This window comes from Canis aureus, chromosome 15 (assembly GCF_053574225.1).
Source record: "Canis aureus isolate CA01 chromosome 15, VMU_Caureus_v.1.0, whole genome shotgun sequence".
Classification (NCBI taxonomy): domain Eukaryota; kingdom Metazoa; phylum Chordata; class Mammalia; order Carnivora; family Canidae; genus Canis; species Canis aureus.
Window position 1 is genome coordinate 52,208,174 of NC_135625.1, and position 20,740 is coordinate 52,228,913.

Below are 20,740 nucleotides of genomic sequence, written 5' to 3' on the forward strand. Positions count from 1 at the left end.
CAGGCTACCCTAGCACAAAGAGACACATTCTGCTCCCAGGGCCAAAAGCCGGCTGTGCACCGACTTGCTGAAGCAGCCTATCCAGGAGACTGCAGAGCCTTTCCCAGCTGATTCCGAGGTACCTGTGCACTTCCAGGTAACACCTACTCCCATGCCTCTCCTAAACATCAGGGAATATTGACGGTACCCTTGCTGTATGCTGTGCTTCTTGGAAGACTCCCTCCCAGCTCTGGATTCCAACCACAGGTGATAAAGGCAACACTTGGATTGGGGAGAAACCCAAATCACAATTCCCCTTTCCCCTAAAGGGGGCAGGAGGGAGGAAGCTGGTAGCCAGGGGAGATTGGAGAGAAAGAAAAGGGAGAGGGGGCCTGAAATAACCAGCCCACATTTCAGCTGGACAAGGACAGGCTCCCTATAGGGAGCTTTCAGAAGGAGTCAAGTGCCAGGGTGGCAAGGCCGAAGAAAAACATCCTAAGCCGGGGCGGGGACCCCAAGTCCCCCAGAAGCCGGATCTGAGGGCTAAGGGCATACCTCCTCACCTAACTGGTACAGGTTGCCAGGCCAGTGGGACGACCAGCCCCTACCGCGCCCAGAGAACTCTCCCCTCCCCGCAGCCCCCTCCCCGGACCCCGCCCTCAGAGTCTCCGCCCAGCGGGTCTCCAGCCTCACCCCCTGGTGCCTCCTCTCCAGCCCCGCCTTCTCCTGGAAACCGGCTCAAAGCCCCCACCCCAATTTCTGCTTCAAAGGGCCCGTTCTCAGCGGGCACTGAGGCCCAGCTCTGTCTCCCTCAGCCGCCCCTCGCTGCCCCAAGGGACCCCCGCTCCAGTCGCAGGGGTCGGATCGGGTCCTCCGGAATCGGGGTCGGCGGTCGTGGGTCGGAGCGGATCCGGGGGCACTCGGGGTGGAGAGCAGGGGCGGGGTCGGAGTTTCCCAGACCAGCCCCGCGGACCCACAGTCCGGAGACTCGATCCCGCCGCGACGCGCGGCACAGATTCGCTCCCGCGGGGCACTCGCGATTCAAAGGCTGCGCCGCCGACACTCAGTGGCCCCCCTCCCCCGAGCACGCCCCCTCGTCTCCCCCTCCCCAACTCCGTACCGCACCCTCCCCTCGCGCTCCACCTTTCCCCTGGCTCCTCCCTCGGCGCCAGCCAGCACCCTCCCGCGCAGCCCGCGTGCCCTCCTCCCTGCCTCCTCTCCCTCCTCCACCCCTCCCCCCACACTCCTCCCTTCCCTTCCCCCCTCTTCCCTCCCCCCCCCCGTTCCTAGGCTCCCACTTTCCATCACCTACTCTGGGCCTCCGTCCCTCCACACCGTCACCTGCACGCCTCCCCCCGCCGTGCGCCCTCCCGCAACCCACTCCCGCACCCCCTGCCCCTACCTCCCCCACGGGGTACCCCGCAGCTCTCCTCCCGCTTCCGCGCTCCCCTCCCCCCCGCCGGGCGCCGCTTCCCCGCTCCCGCTCCCTCCGCGTCTTTTCCTCTCCCCTCCCCGCGAAGTTTCGGGGCTGTCAGTCTGTCAGTCTTTCGGGCAGTCGGCACCCGAGCTACAGGCAGCGGGCGCCATTGCGAGCAGGACCGGCCGGGGCAGGAGGCCGGGGCGCCTGGGTCCCGCCACAGCGGGGAGGGCCGACCCGCCAGCCCGCCAGGTACGGGCCGTGGCGGCGCCCAGCGGCTGGCGGCTCCGCCCGCTTCCCCTTCTACACCGACACTCAGTCACTGCCCGCTCCGCGCAGGTGACAGCCCCGGGGGTGGGGGCGCTGGGAGCGCCGGAGGGGCTGGGGGGTGGAGAAAGGGCAGGGAAGGGGCTGGGGCCGGGGGAGGGAGGGGCAGGGGCTGGGGAGGGAGGGCCCGGCTTGGGGGTGGTCACGGTAGCGGAGGAGAGAGGGCAGACCCGGGAGCCGGAGGGAGGGGCGGAGGCCGGAGGGGGGAGGGGGCCCGGTGGGAGTCCGGGGGAGGCGGTTGGGAGGCTCCCGAGGGGAGGGAGTGGGGAGTCTCCGGAAAGGGGAGGAGGAGTGTGGGAGGGGGCCGTGGGGGAAGGGGGACCCCCGAGGGATCCGGCCGATTAGGAGGGGCGGGAGAGCAGGGCGCTGACAGGTGAGTCCGGGAGCCTGGGAAGGGCCGGGCCCGGAGTGAGGTCCGGGCGGAGAGGCTCCAGGGGACCCACGGAGGCGGGGAAGGGGGTGGGACGGGAGGGGTCTGGGCGGGAGGAAAACTTGGGGGGGGTAGAAGTCAGTGGGGAGCAGAAACCGGGAAGGTAGCCTCTGAGAGAGGGGAGGGGAGCAGAGGTATGTTGGGAGGTAGGGGTGGAGAGGAGCCCGGTCCGCCAGAGGGTCCGGGGCGAGCCGCAGCCTCCGACTCCCAGGCTCGGGGGAGCCGGGGGACAAGGGAAGGAGCGCGGGGAGCGGACTGGAGGGGGGAGGGGAAGAGCGGTTCTAGGGACTGGGGACCGGGAGGGTAGGGAAGCGAGAGAGAGCCTGCTGGGGAGGCAAAGGGGGAAGGGAGCCGGGGGCCTCGGAGGGGAAGGCGAGCTGCAGGAGGGAGGAAGGGAGGGTGAGGGGAGGAGGGCTGGGGAGGGGGAAGAGGGAGGGAGCCGAGGTGAAGAGAGGAAAGGAGAAGGAAGGGAAACCAGAGTGGGGGAGGAGAGGGAGAGGGGAGGGGAGTGCGGGGTGAGGGAGAGGAGCGGGGAGGAGGAGGGCGGCGTTAGGGAGGAAGGAAAAGAGGAGGGGGAAAGGAAGGGAGAGGGCGTGCAGTCGGGGAGGAGGATGGAGCCGGGGGAGAACCGGGAGGGAAGGGAAGGCGGCCCGAGCTCCGGGAGGAGGAGGAAGGGAGCCCGGTCGCCGCCGAGACTGCCAGGAGCTGAGGGTCAGGGGGGCGGTGGCTGGGGAGGGCCTACCGGAGGGGGCCGGGGGGGCGGGCCGGCCGGGAGCAGGGGGAGGAGCCGGAGGGGCGGGGCAGGGGGCGGAGCTGGGGAGTCGGCCAGCTTCGGTGGGGAGAGAGGGCGGAAGGCAGAGGGAGCCCGAGAAGGGAGGGGCAGAGGGAAAGCTGCCAGGGATGGGGGGGAGGGGAATCTGCGGGGGGAGGGGCAGGGAACCCGCTGAAGGAAAAGCTGGGGAGGGGTCCCGGGGGCGGGGTGTCCCTGCGGGGGGAAGCCCTGAGGGGGAGGGGCGATGGTTTTGGGGAGAGGAAGCGAGAGCCATTTCCTGCCTTCAGTGAAGACCCTCCTCTGAGGGCCTCCCCGACCGGTTGCCCAATAGTGACACTCACCTCCGCCCCTTGGCTGGCTCCTATTTCACCAGCTCCAGCAAGTGACAGCTGGAGGGCCCAGGAGATGAAGTTCCCGGCTCCCCACCCCGATCTTCCACTCTCCACCTCCTCCCCAGAGAGTCGATTGATTCCTCACGTCCCCAGGCAAGGGCACTGGGGGGTGGGGACCACTGGTGGGCTGGGCCTGGTGCAGAGACCCATCAGGTGAGGGTGGGGGTGCAGCTGATATCTGGAGCTGACCAGGGCGTGCAGGAGGGGCTTCAAGACCTGGTCCTTGGCCTTTGAAGACCTCTTGGCTTTCTGAAGCCCATCTTCCCTCATTCCCCTTACCTGTACCTGGGGACCTCACCTTTGGAGCTCCTGGGGATAGCTGATGGGGAGAGGTTGGGCAGAGCCAGGGCCCAGGTGGCAGCTGTCCAGAGATGAATGCGAACAAGGATGTGTTTTCTCCTTAGGGTCTGTGGCCTGATCCCCAGGAGGAGCTACCCTGGGTTGCCATGAGAGAGACCTTTGAGGCCCTCAGTTCCCTGGGTGAGCCAGCAGCATTCAAGGAACATGGGTGGGTGGGAGCCAGGATTCAGGGGCACCCTGGGCCGGCTGCTTCCCTACTCTTCAGACAGCAGGGTCATCCTCAGGGGACTGCCACCCTGAGACCCCAGAGACCCCTGGGAACCTGTAGGGCAGCATCAGCTCCACCAGGGTCTATTTCAGTGCCTGGCCCTGTGGAGGCTGTGCTGGACTGCATGTGCACATGCCTACTCACAGAGCACCCGAATATTTAAATCTGTTCTAACTCTTCCTTCACCTGCCCTTGACTCAATGCAGAGGGGCTGAGGTTGATACCTGGCCAGGCTGCTGGGGGGCCTGGCTATCCCCTGTCATGCTGGCTAGAGACCCTTCCTTCCTGAGCAAGTTGGAAAAAAAAAAAAAAAAAAACTTAGATTTTTTGGGGGGGGGAAGGGGAAGAGCCCTTCCCTTTGATCACCTGTTCTGTACTAGATGCTTTACTTGGTCCCATCCTTCCATCTGTAACAGGATTCTCTGTGGGACAGCCGGAGATGGCCCCCCAAAGTGAGCCCGGGGAAGGGTCCCATAACCAGGAACAGATGTCCCCTTCCAGGGAAGACAGCGTGCTGGGCACATGCTCTGGTAAGGAGGTGGGGACCATGAACAGTGGCTCAGGGTGGGATCTACCTTTCCTTCTTCATCAAGTATTTGTTGAGCACCCACTAAGTGCCAGTGTGCTATTCTCGATATTTGGAATACCTCAATGACCAAACAGACAAAGATCCTTGCCTTCCAGGAGTTTAATCTTAGAGAGGGCAGAAAGTCAGCAAACAACAAATGTGTAGGAAGGGGTTCTGTGCTATGGGGAGGGGCGGGGATAAAGCAGGGTGAGGGAGCCTGAGGTGGAGCTATAGGGGAGGGAGTGTTACAGGATTAAATAATATGAGAGTAGGCCCCCCTGGGGGTGGGTAAGAAGGTAAGATTTGAGCAAGATTTGGAAGAGGCAGGAAGGTGGCTAAGTAGCTCCTGGAGAAGACACGTAAAGCAGGCCCGTAAAGCAGGCCCGTGTCTGGCTTCTTGACATTCTGATCTTCTGCAATGATTTGCCTGGAACTTGGGTCCATCTGGTGGCTGGGAGGTCTGCATCCCTCCTCCTAAGGAGTCTCAGGGCAGGGACCTTTCCTTGCTTCCACTATCTCACACACCTATTCCAGAAGCTCCTCAGAGTTGTGGCTCTTGCAACCCACAGAGCCTTTGCCCCTGCCCTGCTGTAGGAGCCTGAGGCTGCCCTGGGGCAACTGAGAATTCAGTCTCTGCATGTGTGATGTGGGACACAATCCTGACAGCAGGGCTGGGATTCGAGTTTCTTAAGTCCCTGCTTGATAGTACCAGTGGGGCCTCTGTGCATCTGTGATGTCTTTGGAGTCCTTGAGGTAGCCTGTTCTCTGCCAGGGCACGAGGCCCCCAGACCAGAGGAAGGCGGCCACACTAAAGAAGCTGAAGCTCCCTGCAGAGGAGGCCAGGCATGCACACCACAGAAGGCTGAGCCCATGGGCTCCTGCCCAGGTAAGTCCTCCCATGTCTCTAGCCCACCAGGGGCCCAGGCATAGGGGATGGGGGCCTTGTAAACTCCTGACTGTTATCTGATGAGGCAGCCACTTTGGGTTCTTCCAACCTAAGATGAACCAGTCCTTGACACCTTTCTGTTATAGAGCTTCAGCACCCCCGGTGGGGGCGGGGGAGGGAACATTCCACATCCTAGATGACAGGACTCAGAGAGGCTGGTCACCCAGGGAAACTGACCCTTACCCCCACATCCTCTAGAAGTCTTAACTTCTTCTCCTACCCCCCACCCCTGCCAAGTATGTGCTTATTGATGACTTGAATCACCATTCCCAGGATGACCTACCTTTTCGTTGCCTCTCCACCAAACAAGCTCCCTTCCCCAAGTCTCCACTAATCTCAATCTCAGTGGTACCCAGATGCTCCAAATATGTCACAGTGGACTCATCTCCCCCACACCCAGGGTGATCGAACAGTTGACTTTCTCTCTCCACAATGCTGCCATCATTTCCTTTTACTACCACCAACCATATCACCTTCTGCCTGAGTGATGTCATTTATTCCAGGGGTTTATGGAGGGCCTGCTAGGTACAGACTGTGTTAGGTAGAAGGGAACGAGATTGCTCCTGGGCTGGCACAGACCTGGTTTGAATCCTTGCTCCATGTTGACTAGCCAAGTGATCTTAGGCTCCTTCACCTCCAGGAGCTGGTTTGTTCACCTGTAAGCAGGGAGAAGAACCACACCATGGTTGTTGTGAAGCTTTGTGACAGTGGATAGTGTGTCATCTGTGGCTGGCACTCAATAAATGGTGGCAATCCTCATTTTTATTAGACACATAAAGAAATGGAACACAAGATGTCTGCCTTTCAGGAACTAAAGTCTAGTTGAGATGGCATTAGTATGAACTAGAATAAAGAATTAAAAGAACAAATGACAATAAAGCCACATTGCAAGTAAGCATAACTGTGTTAATAGTAAGTGCTGTAGGTGTATAAGTGATCCTCAGGCATTGGATTTGTCAGATTTTGTTGATCTGTGCTGCATTTTGAGGGAGTTGTGACATCAGCCCTGATAGCAGGGTGGAGGTTGGGAAAACATTCTAGGCTGAGAATAAACTTTAATACAGAGAAGTCAACATGTGGCTGGGGTTAGAGCAGACCAACTTGGCTGCAGGGGAGCGTTTATGCCTGAGGGTAGGAAGAAAGTTGGACTAGGTTGGGGTGAATCTCAGATGCAGCTCAAACTTAATTTATCTTGGAAATAACAGGGCGCTATTGATGGTTCTTGAGTAGAAGACTGGTGTAATGGAAACAAAAGCAGTAGGACAATAGGATAAATAGTTGTTTGGAACTGATGGACCAGTATAAAGAAACCAGGAGTAAATCTGTGACAGTCCGTGTGCACATGTCCAATAGTGCTCAGGCTATTACAGACTTATAGAGCCAGACAGGAACTCAGATCTGGTTCAGTGGTGCTTAAAGAAGAATGATTTGGGGAGCTTTAAAGAAAGAGAACAGATTCGTGCACCCTGCTCCCACAGAAAGCCCCCACAGGAGATGATGATGTGGCACCATGGTTAGGAACCATGAACTAATACAACCCTTACGCCTAAGCAAACTAACTCACGTAGCTCAGAGTGGTAACCAAGGTCACACTACTAGCTGGTGGCAGAGGAGTACCCAGTGGATGTTCCCAGTCTGGGACCTGAGCTTTTTTTTGGCTGGACCATCGCAGGGCCCAAGAAGGGCAAAGCTCCAGTGGGACCCACCTCAAACCTGCTCCCGTGGAGGGCCCTCTCTGCTTCTCCAGAGGTTGGCACTGCTCAGTGGTTCCCCAATTCCCAAAAATTCCATTCTCATCTTCCTAAACTGGGATTTCTCACCTGGCACCAGAGGCAAAATGAAGGGAGTAAGGGGCAGGGAGAGCCTTTGAGGGGCAATTCCCTGGCCACTGGAAGGTTGTTAGAGCTGCTCAGCTGATGGGAGACTGTGGTTCTGGAAAGGGCTGGAAGATGGGGTGGGGGGGACAGCTGAGGTGAGCAGAGGAACCTAGAGTGAAGCCTGAGGACTGCATGAGCATCGTTTATATTCAGGAGGCACAAAAGTACCCCTTTCTACAGAGGCAGAGAGGAACACCCCCTCAGCCCCAGGAAGCCAGGAGAAAGCCCCAGGAGGGACTGGGGGCTCTCCCCACCTTTCTTGGCTGCAGAGAACCACGGAGGGGGACTGAAAGGCGACCTGCAGGTTTGGTAATTCCCCGGAAACTTCCGTTAGAATGGAGAGAACAAAAGCCAGACCTCGGGGTTCCAGAAGCGGTGGTGGTCGTGTTGGCCAATAAACGTTGCCTGAATAAAAGTGGGGCTTGATCGGCTCCTCTCGTTTTGACTTCCCAGGTGATGAGTGGATGATTCGGAAGGTGAAGGTGGAGGAGGAGGATCACGAGGCGGAAGAGGAAGTCGAATGGCCCCAGCATCTGTCGTTACTCCCTGGCCCCTTTCCCGCGCCGGACCTGGGGCCTCTGGCCGCCACGTACAAGCTGGAGCCCGGGGTTCCAGGGGCCCTGGATGGGCTCGCGCTGGCCGGGTGGGCCCCGCCTTCGGAGAAGCCCTACGGCTGCGGGGAGTGCGAGCGGCGGTTCCGGGACCAGCTGACTCTGCGGCTGCACCAGAGGCTGCACCGCGGCGAGGGCCCCTGCGCCTGCCCGGACTGTGGCCGCAGCTTCGCGCAGCGCACGCACCTGCTGCTGCACCAGCGCAGCCACCTCGGCGAGCGGCCCTTCCCCTGCTCCGAGTGTGACAAGCGCTTCAGCAAGAAGGCTCACCTGACCCGCCACCTGCGTACGCACACCGGCGAAAGGCCCTACCCGTGCGCGGAGTGCGGCAAGCGCTTCAGCCAGAAGATACACCTGGGCTCGCACCAGAAGACGCACACGGGCGAGCGGCCCTTCCCCTGCACCGAGTGTGAGAAGCGCTTTCGCAAAAAGACTCACCTGATCCGCCACCAGCGCATCCACACCGGCGAGCGGCCCTACCAGTGCGCGCGGTGCTCGCGCAGCTTCACGCACAAGCAGCACTTGGTGCGGCACCAAAGGGTGCACGAGGCGGCCGGCCGCACCCCGGCCTCTCCCGACGCGCCCGCTTCGCCCGGTTCCCCCGCTCCGTCCCCCACCCGGTCCCCTCCCGGGCCCAAGCCTTTCTCTTGCGCCACCTGCGGCCTGAGCTTCGGCTGGAAGAAGAACCTCGCCACGCACCAGCGTCTGCACCGCGGCGACGGGCGCCCCTTCGGGTGCGACGAGTGCGCCCTGGGCACCGCCGGGGACCCAGCGCCCGGAGGCACACCGGCGACCCAGGGCGCTCCGGCCAGCGAGCTGCCTTGCTGCCCGGACTGCGGGCGCGGCCTCGCCCCCGGGCAACACCCGGCGCGGCACGGACGGGCGCACGCGGGCGAGCGGCCCTTCGCCTGCGCGCAGTGTGGCCGCCGCTTCGGCTCCAGGCCCAATCTGGTCGCCCACGCCAGGGCCCACAGCGGCGCCAGGCCTTTCGCCTGCGCGCAGTGCGGCCGCCGTTTCAGCCGCAAGTCACACCTTGGCCGCCACCAGGCGGTGCACACGGGCAGTCGGCCCCACGCCTGCGCCGTCTGCGCCCGCAGCTTCAGCTCCAAAACCAATCTGGTGCGCCACCAGGCCATCCACACAGGCTCCCGCCCCTTCTCCTGCCCACAGTGCGGCAAGAGCTTCAGCCGCAAGACCCACCTGGTGCGGCACCAGCGCATCCACGGCGAAGCGGCCCAGCCGGCCTCCGACGCCGACCTCTCAGCCCCAGCCTGGCCCGCTCCGACAGAGGTAGGGGCGCCCCCCCTTTTCTTCTGAACCCTCTCCTCCCCAGGACCCTTCCTCGGCTGGCTCACTGGTTGGAGAGATCCATGCCGCAGATCTTCTGGGCGGTGAGCACGATGGCCTAGGTCGCGATGGCTGTCCTTCCCTCCTTATCTTGCCGGAGAGAAGTCCGGAAAGGATAACCAGCTTTGACATTCTGTGACAAAGACAATGCTAAGAATGAACACTTGCTGGGAACGGTTCAGGCCCCAGTCCTGGAAAGAATCCCACCAAGAGACCCCATCAGAAAGCAGACATTTGTTTTTTGGAGCCCACGCTGGCTACGGCCTGGCTGGGTCAGCAGCCTCTACAGGGGGAGTGAAAGAATGGTTATCTGTGTGAAGTGTTATTAAAATTAAAATCTGAAGTTCTGGGGCTATTAAATGAGCACAGGGTGGGAACCCCTTGCCTCTTCTCATCCACTGCCCACCTCAGTCCTCCCAAGGACCATCCCTTCCTATCCCGGGTAAGCTAAATTTAGCCAGTTGCTGAAAATGGGCTCTACCAAATGAAAATATAATAGAGTTAATTGCTAAACCACTATCCCGGCTGCTGCTTCTAGATCAGCCATTTGATGGAAGAAACATTAACATGCATTTCTCATTGGAAGTGTTGAGGCTAGAGCTGTAGGGAATGCAGAGGGGGCAGGGTGCCCTTTGGCCATTCCCACGAGACAGTGTCACACACCGTGGGCTCTGGATCTTTCCCAAGGGGATCTTGGGACAGCAGCCCCACCCTGCTTGGCAGTGTGAGGAAGGACAAGAGCAGCAGATGAAGGTTGCTTTCCCAACACAATTTCCCCTAAGTTCTGTCTTTATGATGGATGCCTGATCCAGATGTCCCTGTAACTGCACGTGCCCAGCCAGGGCTGGCTGGCTGGTAAGCAGTGAAGAGCAGAGTAGGACAAAGGGGAACATGCTGGACTTGGAGAAGGCTTGGGCCTGACCCCTCCTGTGCCTCTTGTAGGACCTGGAGCAGAGCATTCATTTTCCTGGGACTCTGCTTTCTCATTACCATAGATTGTTGGTTGATGAGGGCTGAGGCAATTTCCAACTCTAGCATTACTATCACCAAAAACAACCTTAGCAAATATTTACTGGGCGCCTACTGCATGCCAAGCACTATGCTAGGTAGTAAGCGAGACAGACAGACTTGCAAGAAATGTAAGAAATCCTAGGCTAGGGCGAGCTGAGAAGCCTTTGGTGAAGGCACCTAAAATCAAGGAAATGTTGAGAGGTTTGCAAGATGAGGACACCTCTAATGTGAGGCCTAAAGAATGAGCATGAGTGGCCAGATGAAGGGGGAGAGGATGTGCATGTAGAGGTCCAAAGTCTAGCACAGTTGGAGTGCAGAGTGAGCGTGGAATGAGAGGGCTGCCCAAGTAGCCCGGGAATGAGGACGAGGACAGGTAGACCTGGAAAGCCTTCAGCACAGATGAGGGAGTTCAGATTTTACCCAGGGGCAGCAGGAAGCCATGCAAGGGTTTGGGCAGAGCAGGAATAGGATGACGTTGACATGGATGCATTTTAGAAAGATGACTGGCTGCCTTTAAAGAGGGGCTGACGGGAGACCTGCAGGTGTGCAGTCCAGGTGACGGGTGGTGGAGACTGTGGACCACAGCTGTGCCAGAGGAGATGGAGAGAAGTAGAAGACCGAAGAGACACTCACCAGGTACAGGATGGAGAGGGAGATGGAGGGTGGCGAGGTTGGCCTGATTTCTGCTTGACAGTGGCATTCCCCTGAGATGGGCAACACAGGAAGAGGAGCAGTTCTGCCCCCCGGGGAGCAGTCTTGGATCTGCTGAGAGGATGGAACCAGTGCGTGCCTAGTAGGAAACAGGCCCTGTGGGTGCAAGCTCCGAAGGGGGCCTGGGCTGGAGAGAGGTCTGAGGCCCATTAGCATGTTTCTCAAGCTGTGGGGCAGTGGATGATCCACAAGAAGTGAGTGTGGAGCCAGCAAAGAGGGGGCCTGGGACAGAGCCCTCGGGACACTCATGTTTCAGGGGATGGTGTGCAGAGAAGCCTGGAAAGACTGGGAGCGTGCGGTGCCAGAGAGCGAAAAGGGAAACCCTGAGATGCACAGCGGGGCTGAGCAAAGGCAGTGTTTCCAGATAGAGGAAGAAGTCAGCAGCTGAAGGCTGTCAAGAGGTCACGTAATAAGAACTTCCAAATCCTCTGGATTTTGCGGCAAGGAGATCGTTGGCGGCTTTGGTGAGAGCTGCTCCCGGGGCAGTGGGGACAGAATTCAGGTTGCAGTGGTGAATCACAAATGCACAGTTCCACAGAAGGTAGAAGAAAATGAGACCAAGGTGCCAGTAAGGTACAAGGTGCTACTGAGGTAGGTTAGTTAGGAGGCCTCTCTGACTATAAAGTGAAGGAAGACACACACGTGCATGGGAATGCAGTTAATTTATCTTTTGTGGCCAAGAATGAGTAGGTGATTCCAGGTGAGACTGTGGCGTGTGGCCATAAAATAGGGGCTATTGAGTTCGGCCCTGGCAGCATTTTGAATACTTGGAAATTTTACTTGAAACTCTGGACTTCCAGCTTCTCTTGTGAAAAGTTGGAAGATTTGGCCACTTGTGGCTGGAGCTGAGTGGAAGTGGCCTCTTCAGACACAGAGAGAGGTGCAGTGTGTTGGGCCCTCAGCTCGCCCATTGGCTTTGCTCTCTGGGGTTACCTCCCAGGCCTCCCAGGCACTGAATTTGTGATTCCTGCTAAAAAAAAGTCATCTCACAGACTTTTCAAATCAAACACATGAAAGCAACATTTATGTTGGTTATACCAATGTTTATATTTCTCTAAACATTCTGGAATTAAAAAAAAAAAACATTCTGGAATTCTTGTGTAAAAACAACTTTTAGGGGCGCCTGGGTAGCTCAGTTGGTTAAAGTATCTGGCTCTTGATTTCGGCTCAGGTCATGATCTGAGGGTCCTGAGATGGGGGCCCCCCATTGGGGTCCATGCTGGGCGAGGAGACTGCTTAAGATTCTTTTGCTCCCAAGGTGCCTGGGTAGCTCAATCCGTTGAGCATCTGACTCTTGGTTTTGGCTCTGTCATGATCTCAGGGTCCTGAGATCCTCCTCTGCACTCAGTGGGGAGTCTGCTTGGGATCTCTTTCTCAAACTCCTTCTGCCCCTCCTGCTTATGCAAGCATGCGCATTCTCTCCCTCCCCCCTCTTTCAAGGAAATAAATCTTAAAAAATATATATATTCTTTTGCTCCCTCACCCCGCCCCCCAACACTGGTGCTCTCTGTCTCTATCTTAAAAAAAAAAAAAAAAAGAATAGCTTTTCTATCCTGTAGCATATTTGGCGAGACATTTACAAGACTTCCTGTTCTTTTGAATCTCCTGACAAGGTGTATCTTTGTCCTTTGAGTTTGTTTGCAAATAGTCAAAGCATTTAGTCTCGAGCCTGGTGGTAATCAAAACCAGAGATGATGAGGGTGCCTGGGTGGTTCAGATGGTTAAGCATCTGCTTCGGTTCAGGTCATGATCTCAGGGTCCTGATATTGAGCCCCGAACTGGGCTCCCTGCTTGGTGGGGAGTCTGCTTCTCCCTCTCCCTCTGCTCACAAAAAGAAACACAACAAAGACAGGAGATGATGCTAAAAAATGCAGTGTGTCTTCAATGAAAGACTGGGATTCGTGAGGGCTGTTTGCAGGGAGGAGTTCCGAGCAGTTACAACATGCACCGCTCACGACACCCCTGGTGTGAACCAGCCCAGGTATGACTATCTTGGTAAAGCATCAACTTTTTTTACCTTAGAACCACATCCCAGCATGTGAAAATGCTCTGAGAAGTAAAGCACAAATGTACTATTTCTACATAGAAAACAGAAGGTTTTATTAATTAATTGAAATTTATTTATTTTTCTCCACTCCTGTTCCAAACAAAGATTGATGGCAGCCTCTGGGTGTTAAGTACCCGGTCTTTGCCCCCCATATGTACCAGCCACAGCTGAACCTCGGGGTGTTTGATTACACCACGTGTCATTCAGGAGGTTGCATTGGACATGAGAGATGAAGGTGAAGGAAATGCCACATGAGCGCTTAGTAGTTTTGTGGCTCTAAAGTCAGGAGACAACAGGGTGGAAGATGTGGGTCTGAACACGAACTGAGCAGAGACGGGGTCCAGCTAAGGACTGAGGGAGAGGAAGGATCCAACTCAGCCTTCTCCCCACCCACCTCTCCCCTGTGCCCCTTGAAGCCCCGTGGACTCCTCAGATCCTGGTCTCTCACAGCTGGTGATTCTCCTTTTTCTCCTAAGTGCCATGGAACCCGTGCTTCCCACGCCTTTAACATGGTGAAATGCACATTATGTGAAGTTTACCATTTTAACCATTTTTAAGTATACACTCCAATGGCATTAAGTACATTCACAATGTGATATAAACATCACTGCTAGGATTCCAGAACCTTCTCATCCCAAACAGAAACTCTGTCCACTGTTTTTTATGTGATGGCACATGGCAATAAGGTTACTCTTAGGGTCAGGGAGAGGGCAGTACAAGGCCTGCAGTGTTAGGGGTGGGGTGGGGTAGGGGGTTAGTGGGTGCAAGGGGGGATGCCCTAGATCCCAGCCCACTGTCCTGGTAGCTGGAAGAATGAGCTTCACATCCCTATAGCTGCCAACAGGTTAGAAAACTCTTCTACCCCACAGATCCGAGTTCTTGCCTGTGAGGGAAATGGAGTCCAAACTAACTTACCACGGAAGCCATGGCTCTCTAGCAGGTTTCCCTGGACTATAATAGTTCACAGAGATGACAAACACCATGGAGGCCTGAACCCCACAAGGCATCCACTAGTCTTTCCTCATGATCTAGACTTTATTAGACTTTATTAGAGTCCTCAGGCCTCTCTGTATCCCACCTCCACCCCATCCTAAATGGATGGGCCAGGGACAACTCTCTTATTGCTATCATTTTATAGGATTTTGGGTGGCCATCAGCACTCAGGGGATCTGTACACATAAGAGCAAGGGACTCATTCCTGATGGACAGACACTTCCCCCATCTCTAGGTCTTTTCCTACCCCCCCCAATCTCCTAACCCCCAACTGACCTAACTGGGAGGTCTTAGATGGAACACATCCCCATAGCCATTCTGGTGATGACCATGTGGCCGGGGGAGGTGGAGAAAGATGAAGAACTGTGTTGGCCTCCTGCACCAGAGCATACGGTGACCAAAAGACGATGCTTCCTACCTGCTTGTGACTTCAAGACCATTCCTGACAGCTCCACCACTCCTTCTAGCATGAATAGCAATGAGCGGGCACCCAGCGCTCCCACGCACTCCATTCCTGCCTTGTTGTTGCTTTTCCATTTGAGCAGGAGGGGTCAGTGAAGGAGCCAGCCTGGTGTGTGGTGGATAAACACACGGCGGGTGTGCTTTGTATCGGGAGATATTCAGATGCTCACACTGTTCCTTTTGTCTTTCTAGGGGACACCAGGCTTGGGAAATTAAATTAGTTTTTTTTTTTAAGATTTTATTTATTTATTCATGAGAGACACACACAGAGAGAGGCAGAGACACAGGCAGAGGGAGAAGCAGGCTCCATGCAGGGAGCCCGACGTGGGACTCGATCCCGGGACTCTAGGGTCACGCCCCGGGGTTAAGGTGGTGCTAAACCACTGAGCCACCCAGGCTGCCCTAAATTAGTTTTAAAGAGGGTATTTGGCAGCAATTAAATGAGCAAAAGGAAGTGGCTAAACTTATGAGATACTTAATCTAGGATCTAGTGAAGTCGGCCTATTCCATGTTAGTAAGACAAAAAAGCTTCCATGCAGTCAGCCCCCTATTTCTTCCCCTTCTCCATCGGTAGGGCTGGACAAGGAGAACCATGGGTCAGAGGGACCTGCTGGACATCTCTGTGAATCTTGAGTCAGAAATCTCCATATGTTCCCCAGGCTTGGTTGGTCAACTCTGTAGGCAGGGACACTCTGGCGTTTTAATCTTCCACCTGTTAAGACTGGCTGAGCTTTAATGTCTATCCAGCCTTGTGCAGACACTATAGGGAATTAAATGAAAGATCTTGCCCTCGTGGCATTTAGAGTCCAGAGAGAAGACAGGCAGCTTGTGGCTTTGGGGCCCGGCATTTTGGCTGCTCGAGGAGACTCCAAAGAACCAAAAACCAAGGTCCTGACTCACAACGCTAAGCCTTAGGGACAGAGGGCTGGAGCATCACCAAACACCTAGACCCTCACATGCAGTGGTGTGGCTCAGGGATGAGCACAGGAGGAGTCCAGAGCAGAGGAGGCAGCGGGCCAGAGCAGTCACAGGTGGCAGGGTAAGGAGGAGGGTCCTGAGTGAGTCTTGAAGGATGCTAGGCCCGGAGCAGACAAAGAGGAGATGGGATAATCCAGAACAATCCAAGACAGCAGGTAATTAAGTGCTGAGCTGAGCAGTCAGGAGCAGTGGGGCAGGCGGTATGGGGAGGGTTTGTTGTTACTACCACTAGTAATAATGGTAGCACATATTTACCTAATACTTGCTATGTGCCAGGCCCCAGCCTGAGTTCTTTGTATATACATGTGTGTGTATGTACATATATGTAAACACAGGGGCCCCTAGGGGGCTCAGTCAGTGAAGCATCTCCCTTCGGCTTAGGTCATGATCTCAGGGGCCTGGGATTGAGGCCTGCATCAGGCTACCACTCAGCAGGAAGTCTGGTTCTCTTTCTCCCTCTGTCCCTCCCCTCTGCTCATTCTTTCTCTCTCTCACTCAAGTAAATAAATAAAATATTAAAAAATTAAAAAAAATAAACACAACCAATCTTCACAATAACTACATTATCCTCACTTTATAGATGAGGAAACTGAGGCACAGAGCAATTAAGTCATTTGAATGAGGTCACTCGTTCATCCAATAAACATGCCTTGAGTACCTGCTATGTGTCTGGCACTGTTAGATGCTGGGAATAATAGTCATAAACTAAACTATCTTGAACACTTACTTTGTGCTAAGTACTCTACAAATTAAGGGTTTTACAGGGGCTGCCCTCTTTTTCTTACCACCATCCTATGAGTGGGCATCATTGTCCTTGGTTTAGTTTTTCTTTTCTTTTTTTTTAAAGAATATTTATCTATTTATTCATGAGAGACAGAGACACAGGCAGAGGGAGAAGCAGGCTCCCTGTGGGGAGCCCGATGTGGGACTCAATGCCAGGACCCTGGGATCATGACCTGAGCCAAAGGCAGACACTCAACCACTGAGCCACCCAGGTGCCCCTTATTTAGCTTTTCTGAGGAGGTAAAAGAGGCTCAGCGAGTCTAAGTAACATGCCCACAGTCACACAGCAGTACATGATGAAACTAACCCAGTGGTTCAGTTCTAGAACCTGTCCTTTTTTAAAAAGATTGTTTTAAGTTGTAGGAAAATACACATAGCATGAACACACACCATCTTTACCACTTTTAGGTGTACAGTTCAGTGGCATTCAGTGCGTCCACACCGTTGAGCTACTGTTGCCACTATTCACCTCCTGAACTCTTTTTGTCTTGTGTGACGATTAACATTATGTGGCAACTTGGCTGGGCCATGGAGCCCATATATTAGGCCAAATAGTATTCCGGATGTTTTTTGGGCAGTGTTTTTGGATGACATTAACATTTAGATCGGTGGACTTGAAGTAAAGCAGTGCCCTTCATATTACGGGTGGGCTTCATACCACCAGCTGAAGACACGAGCAGAACCAAGGCTGACCTTCTCTGGGTAATAGGCCTTCAGCCAGCAGAGGTGTATGATGCAGGACAGGCTCTTCTTTGGGTCTCTCTACAGGTCCACGGGCTCTGGCCTCCCCTACAGAGTCTGACTTGCCAGTCTCCATAATCACATAAGCCAATCCCTTATAATAAACCTTTCTCTTTCTCTATGCACATCGTCTTAGGTCTGTTTCTTTGGAAAACTTTGACTGATATATCTTGCAAAACTCAAATTCTGTACCTATTAAACAATAGCTCCCCAGTCACTCCCCTCCCTCGAGTCCCTGGCAACCATCACACTACTTACTGTCTGTTTCTACGAAATACGAATACTCTAAGTCCCTCAGATAAGGACAAACACACAGTATTCTTTCTTTTTTTTTTTTTTTTGACTGGCTTATTCAGTCAGAGTAATGTTCTTAGGGTTCATTCATGTTGTCTCATGTGGCAGAATTTCCTTCCTTTTTTGAGGCTGAATAATATTCCATCGTAGGTAGATATCACATTTTGCTTATCAATTCATCCATTAAGGGACACTTGTGTTGCTTCCACCTCTTGGCTATTGTGAATAATACACTAGGACCATGGAGGTGCAACTATCTCTTCGGGTCCTTGTTTTGAATTCTTTTGGGCATATGCCCAGAAGTGGAATTGCTACATCACAGGGCAGTCCTATTTTTAATTTTTTGAGGAACCACCACATTGTTTTCCTCAGTGGCTGCACCATTTTGCGTTCCTATCAACAGTGCATAATGATTCCAATTTCTTCACATCTTTACCAACACTTGTTTTCTGTTTTTTTGATGGTAGCCATTGAGTGTAAGTTGATCTCTCATTGTGGTTTTGATTTGCATTTTCCTAGAGCCTGTACTTTTGTACAGCAGACTCTGCAATTTTCTTGCAGAGAGGATACACACATTCCTGGTCTTCAAGGAACTCAAGTGGGTGGATATATTAGGTCAATGTGTAAGGGAAGTTATGTGAAGGGTCCTGGGATGAAGGATAGGAAGCAATGAATTACACCTGTGGGGCCAGGAGGGCCTCTCTGAGGAGGTGGGGTAACTTGCTGACACCATGTCCCTTGGACTGGGCTCTCGGCCATATGGTCCATTCCCCCACTGCATTAGTGCATGCCTGTCTCCTGGGAGAGAAAACAGGGCTCCTGCCCCAGTGGCCCAAGATAGGAAGTCACATTTCCTCGTGGCCCAGACCTGAGCGAAACCACGAAGCCACTGAAAGTGGGCCTGGGGATCTGTTGCAAAATGTTCCCTTTCCAGGAGCGATTGTGAGTTATGGAGTCATCATGAGTGGTGAGAAAGAAGTCTAGGTGGAATGGTGGTCACCAGCTGTGATTTTGAGCAGTGAGCAATTGTCACAGGATGAAGTTTAGTCTCCATAGTAAACATATATTGTGACATCCTGAACAGAGGCACTGGGAAGAGGTGCTGGTGTCCAGCAAGTGAATCGCAGAGGGGGTGAGACAGGGTGGAGGAAGGAAGGACAGGTGTGTGTGTGGAGGACATTAGCAGGACCTCAAGATGTGTTCATGGAGCAGGTGGGTAGGAATCTGGGACAAGAGCCTATGGTTCACAACTTTATTTTTTATTTATTTATTTATTTATTTATTTATTTATTTATTTATTTTAGATTTTATTTATTTATTCATGAGAGACACAGAGAGAGAGAGGCAGAGACACAGGCAGAGGGAGAAGCAGGCTCCACGCAGGGAGCCCAACATGGGACTCGACCCCGGGACTCCAGGATCATGGCCTGGGCCGAAGGCGGCGCTAAACCGCTGAGCCACCCGGGCTGCCCTGGTTCACAACTTTAGTGATGCTGCCCAGCTTAGGCCCATCTCCAGGCTCCAGGATTGAGGGCTACCTGCAGGCTGCCTGCCTAGCTTGCCTGCTCTGCTTGCTTCCCCTGCGCCCACGCGCCCACACAAACCCAGCGTGCAGGAGTCTACTACAGGGCTCCTTCACCAAGGGCACTGGATTACTTCCCAGGACTGCTGTAACAAAGTCCCACAAACGGGGGAAACTGAGATATGTATTTTCTCACAGTTCTGGAGGGTGGGAGTCCAAAGTCAGCGAGCTGTGTCTTTGACGTTTCTGGGGGAGGATGCATTCCAGGCCTTTCTCCCAGCCTCTGGTATCACTGGCAATCCTTACTGGCCATTCCTTGCTTTTGTGTAAACGAGTAAAGGAAAATTCATTCAACACGGAGTCCGAAAACCACGAAGGGATGGCTCTTCCACACTTCTTCCACCTGTGGCCGCCTACATAGAGCCGCAGGAAGAAGGCGGATTTCCTTTCTGCCCCACAACTGCTCGCTGCCCTCCCCTGCAGCCAATGAGAGGCTGTCACTTCAATCACCTGCAGCCAATGAGACATTGTCACTTTTTTTCCAAAAATATTTCTTTATTTCTTTATTTATTTCTTTATTTCTTTATTTATGAGAAAGAGGCAGAGACACAGGAGGAAGGAGAAGCAGGCTCCATGCAGGGAGCCCGACGTGGGACTCGATCCACGGTCTCCAGGATCCTGCCCTGGACCAAAGGCAGGCGCCAAACCGCTGAGCTACCCAGGGATCCCCATGAGACAGTGTCACTCTAATCACCTGCAGCCAATGAGAGGCCGCCACCACTCTGGGCCTCCTATTTTCCTCCAATGAACTTTTGTCGTAACATTCTCTCCCAGTTACTCCCTCCACTTTCCTCTATAAAGGGTCGGCGTCCACCTTTGCTCACCAGACTTGTCCACGGTCTCCCATCGTTCGTGTGTTTCACGTGGCAGTTCCTGCACTGTTCCCAAATAAACTCTTTTGCTGCTGGATACTCACTCGTTGTTTTAACTTCTGACATGACAGTTGTAGGCTCATTGCTGCGATCTCTGCCTCTGTCCTCACGTGGTCTTCTCTCTGCATGTGTCTCTCTCTGTGTCTCTTCTTAGAAGGATCCAGCCATATTGGACTAGCCCACTGTAATGGCCTCTTTTTAACCTGATGATATCTGCAAAGACTGCATTTCCAAATAAGGTCACCTTCACAGCGACGGGGGTAAGGCTTCAACACCTCTTTAGGGTACACGGTTGAATGGAGACCACGAGCTTCACTGTGATACCACATCTGGAGGAGGAGAGAAGGAAATGCAGGGTCCTGGCATTGGGCGGGGATGGGACAGGGACCAGACAGGCGCAGGGCCGGTCTGTCCACCAGGGGAGGGCTGCAGGCAGCAGGATTCTGATCAGATGCTGGCAGTGGTGGACCTAGGCTCTCCAGGTGCTCACATTCCCCCAACCTCTTGCATCTCCACCATGATCGGATGAACGTTTTTAGAGATGCATCGTAGCATTCCAAAAAACCCCAAAAGATAATAATTTTGCTTTATGTTCCTTTATTTTACAAGTAATTTTTAAATTTATATGTTCTTCTCTAATAGCAAAAAGGCTTTGACGTGACCATAAATGAAAAAGCCCAGCTGACTTTTAGGTCACTGCAGGAGCAAAAGAATGGAGCACTCTTCCAGCAGACATGACCATTCTGTTTAGTGTTTCTGTAAACGATATGTGTGTGCACATGTGCATGTGAGCACCTGCCTGCTCTGAGGCTTATTGGTGAAGAGACAGAGCGTGGAGGAGCCACCCAGGGGTGAGGCTTCCACAGAGGGTGAGCAGTTTGAAGGGGAGCTGGCAGGCGGTGGATTGGAGAGATGGGGGCACTGGGAAGGCTCCCCACCAGCATCCTGAGTGGGGGGGGATGATTCCAAGGGCCTGGGGCAGGGGGAGACAGCACCCCCACCCTCTATTCCCCTCCCACCCACCTCCCTAAT

The 20,740-nt window shown here is 54.4% G+C and overlaps 1 protein-coding gene across 13 annotated transcripts; it reads left to right on the forward strand.

Annotated features, from left to right (window-relative positions):
- The first annotated feature begins 44 nt into the window (after positions 1 to 44).
- On the forward strand, positions 45 to 19,747 carry ZNF467 (zinc finger protein 467). Of its 13 annotated transcripts, none has more exons than XM_077849768.1 (7): positions 1,269 to 1,735; positions 3,299 to 3,410; positions 3,722 to 3,797; positions 4,302 to 4,415; positions 5,226 to 5,339; positions 7,730 to 9,177; positions 19,375 to 19,747. In XM_077849768.1, exons 3-7 carry the CDS (start codon positions 3,764 to 3,766, stop codon positions 19,582 to 19,584), a joined length of 1,920 nt encoding a protein of 639 aa, XP_077705894.1. In that variant the 5' UTR covers positions 1,269 to 1,735; positions 3,299 to 3,410; positions 3,722 to 3,763; the 3' UTR covers positions 19,585 to 19,747. The 13 variants fall into 13 exon arrangements, with proteins under 13 accessions (XP_077705903.1, XP_077705905.1, XP_077705894.1 ...); XM_077849767.1 differs by having other exon boundaries at positions 1,269 to 1,648; XM_077849770.1 differs by lacking the exon at positions 1,269 to 1,735 and adding an exon at positions 1,950 to 2,096.
- Positions 19,748 to 20,740: the final 993 nt, after the last annotated feature.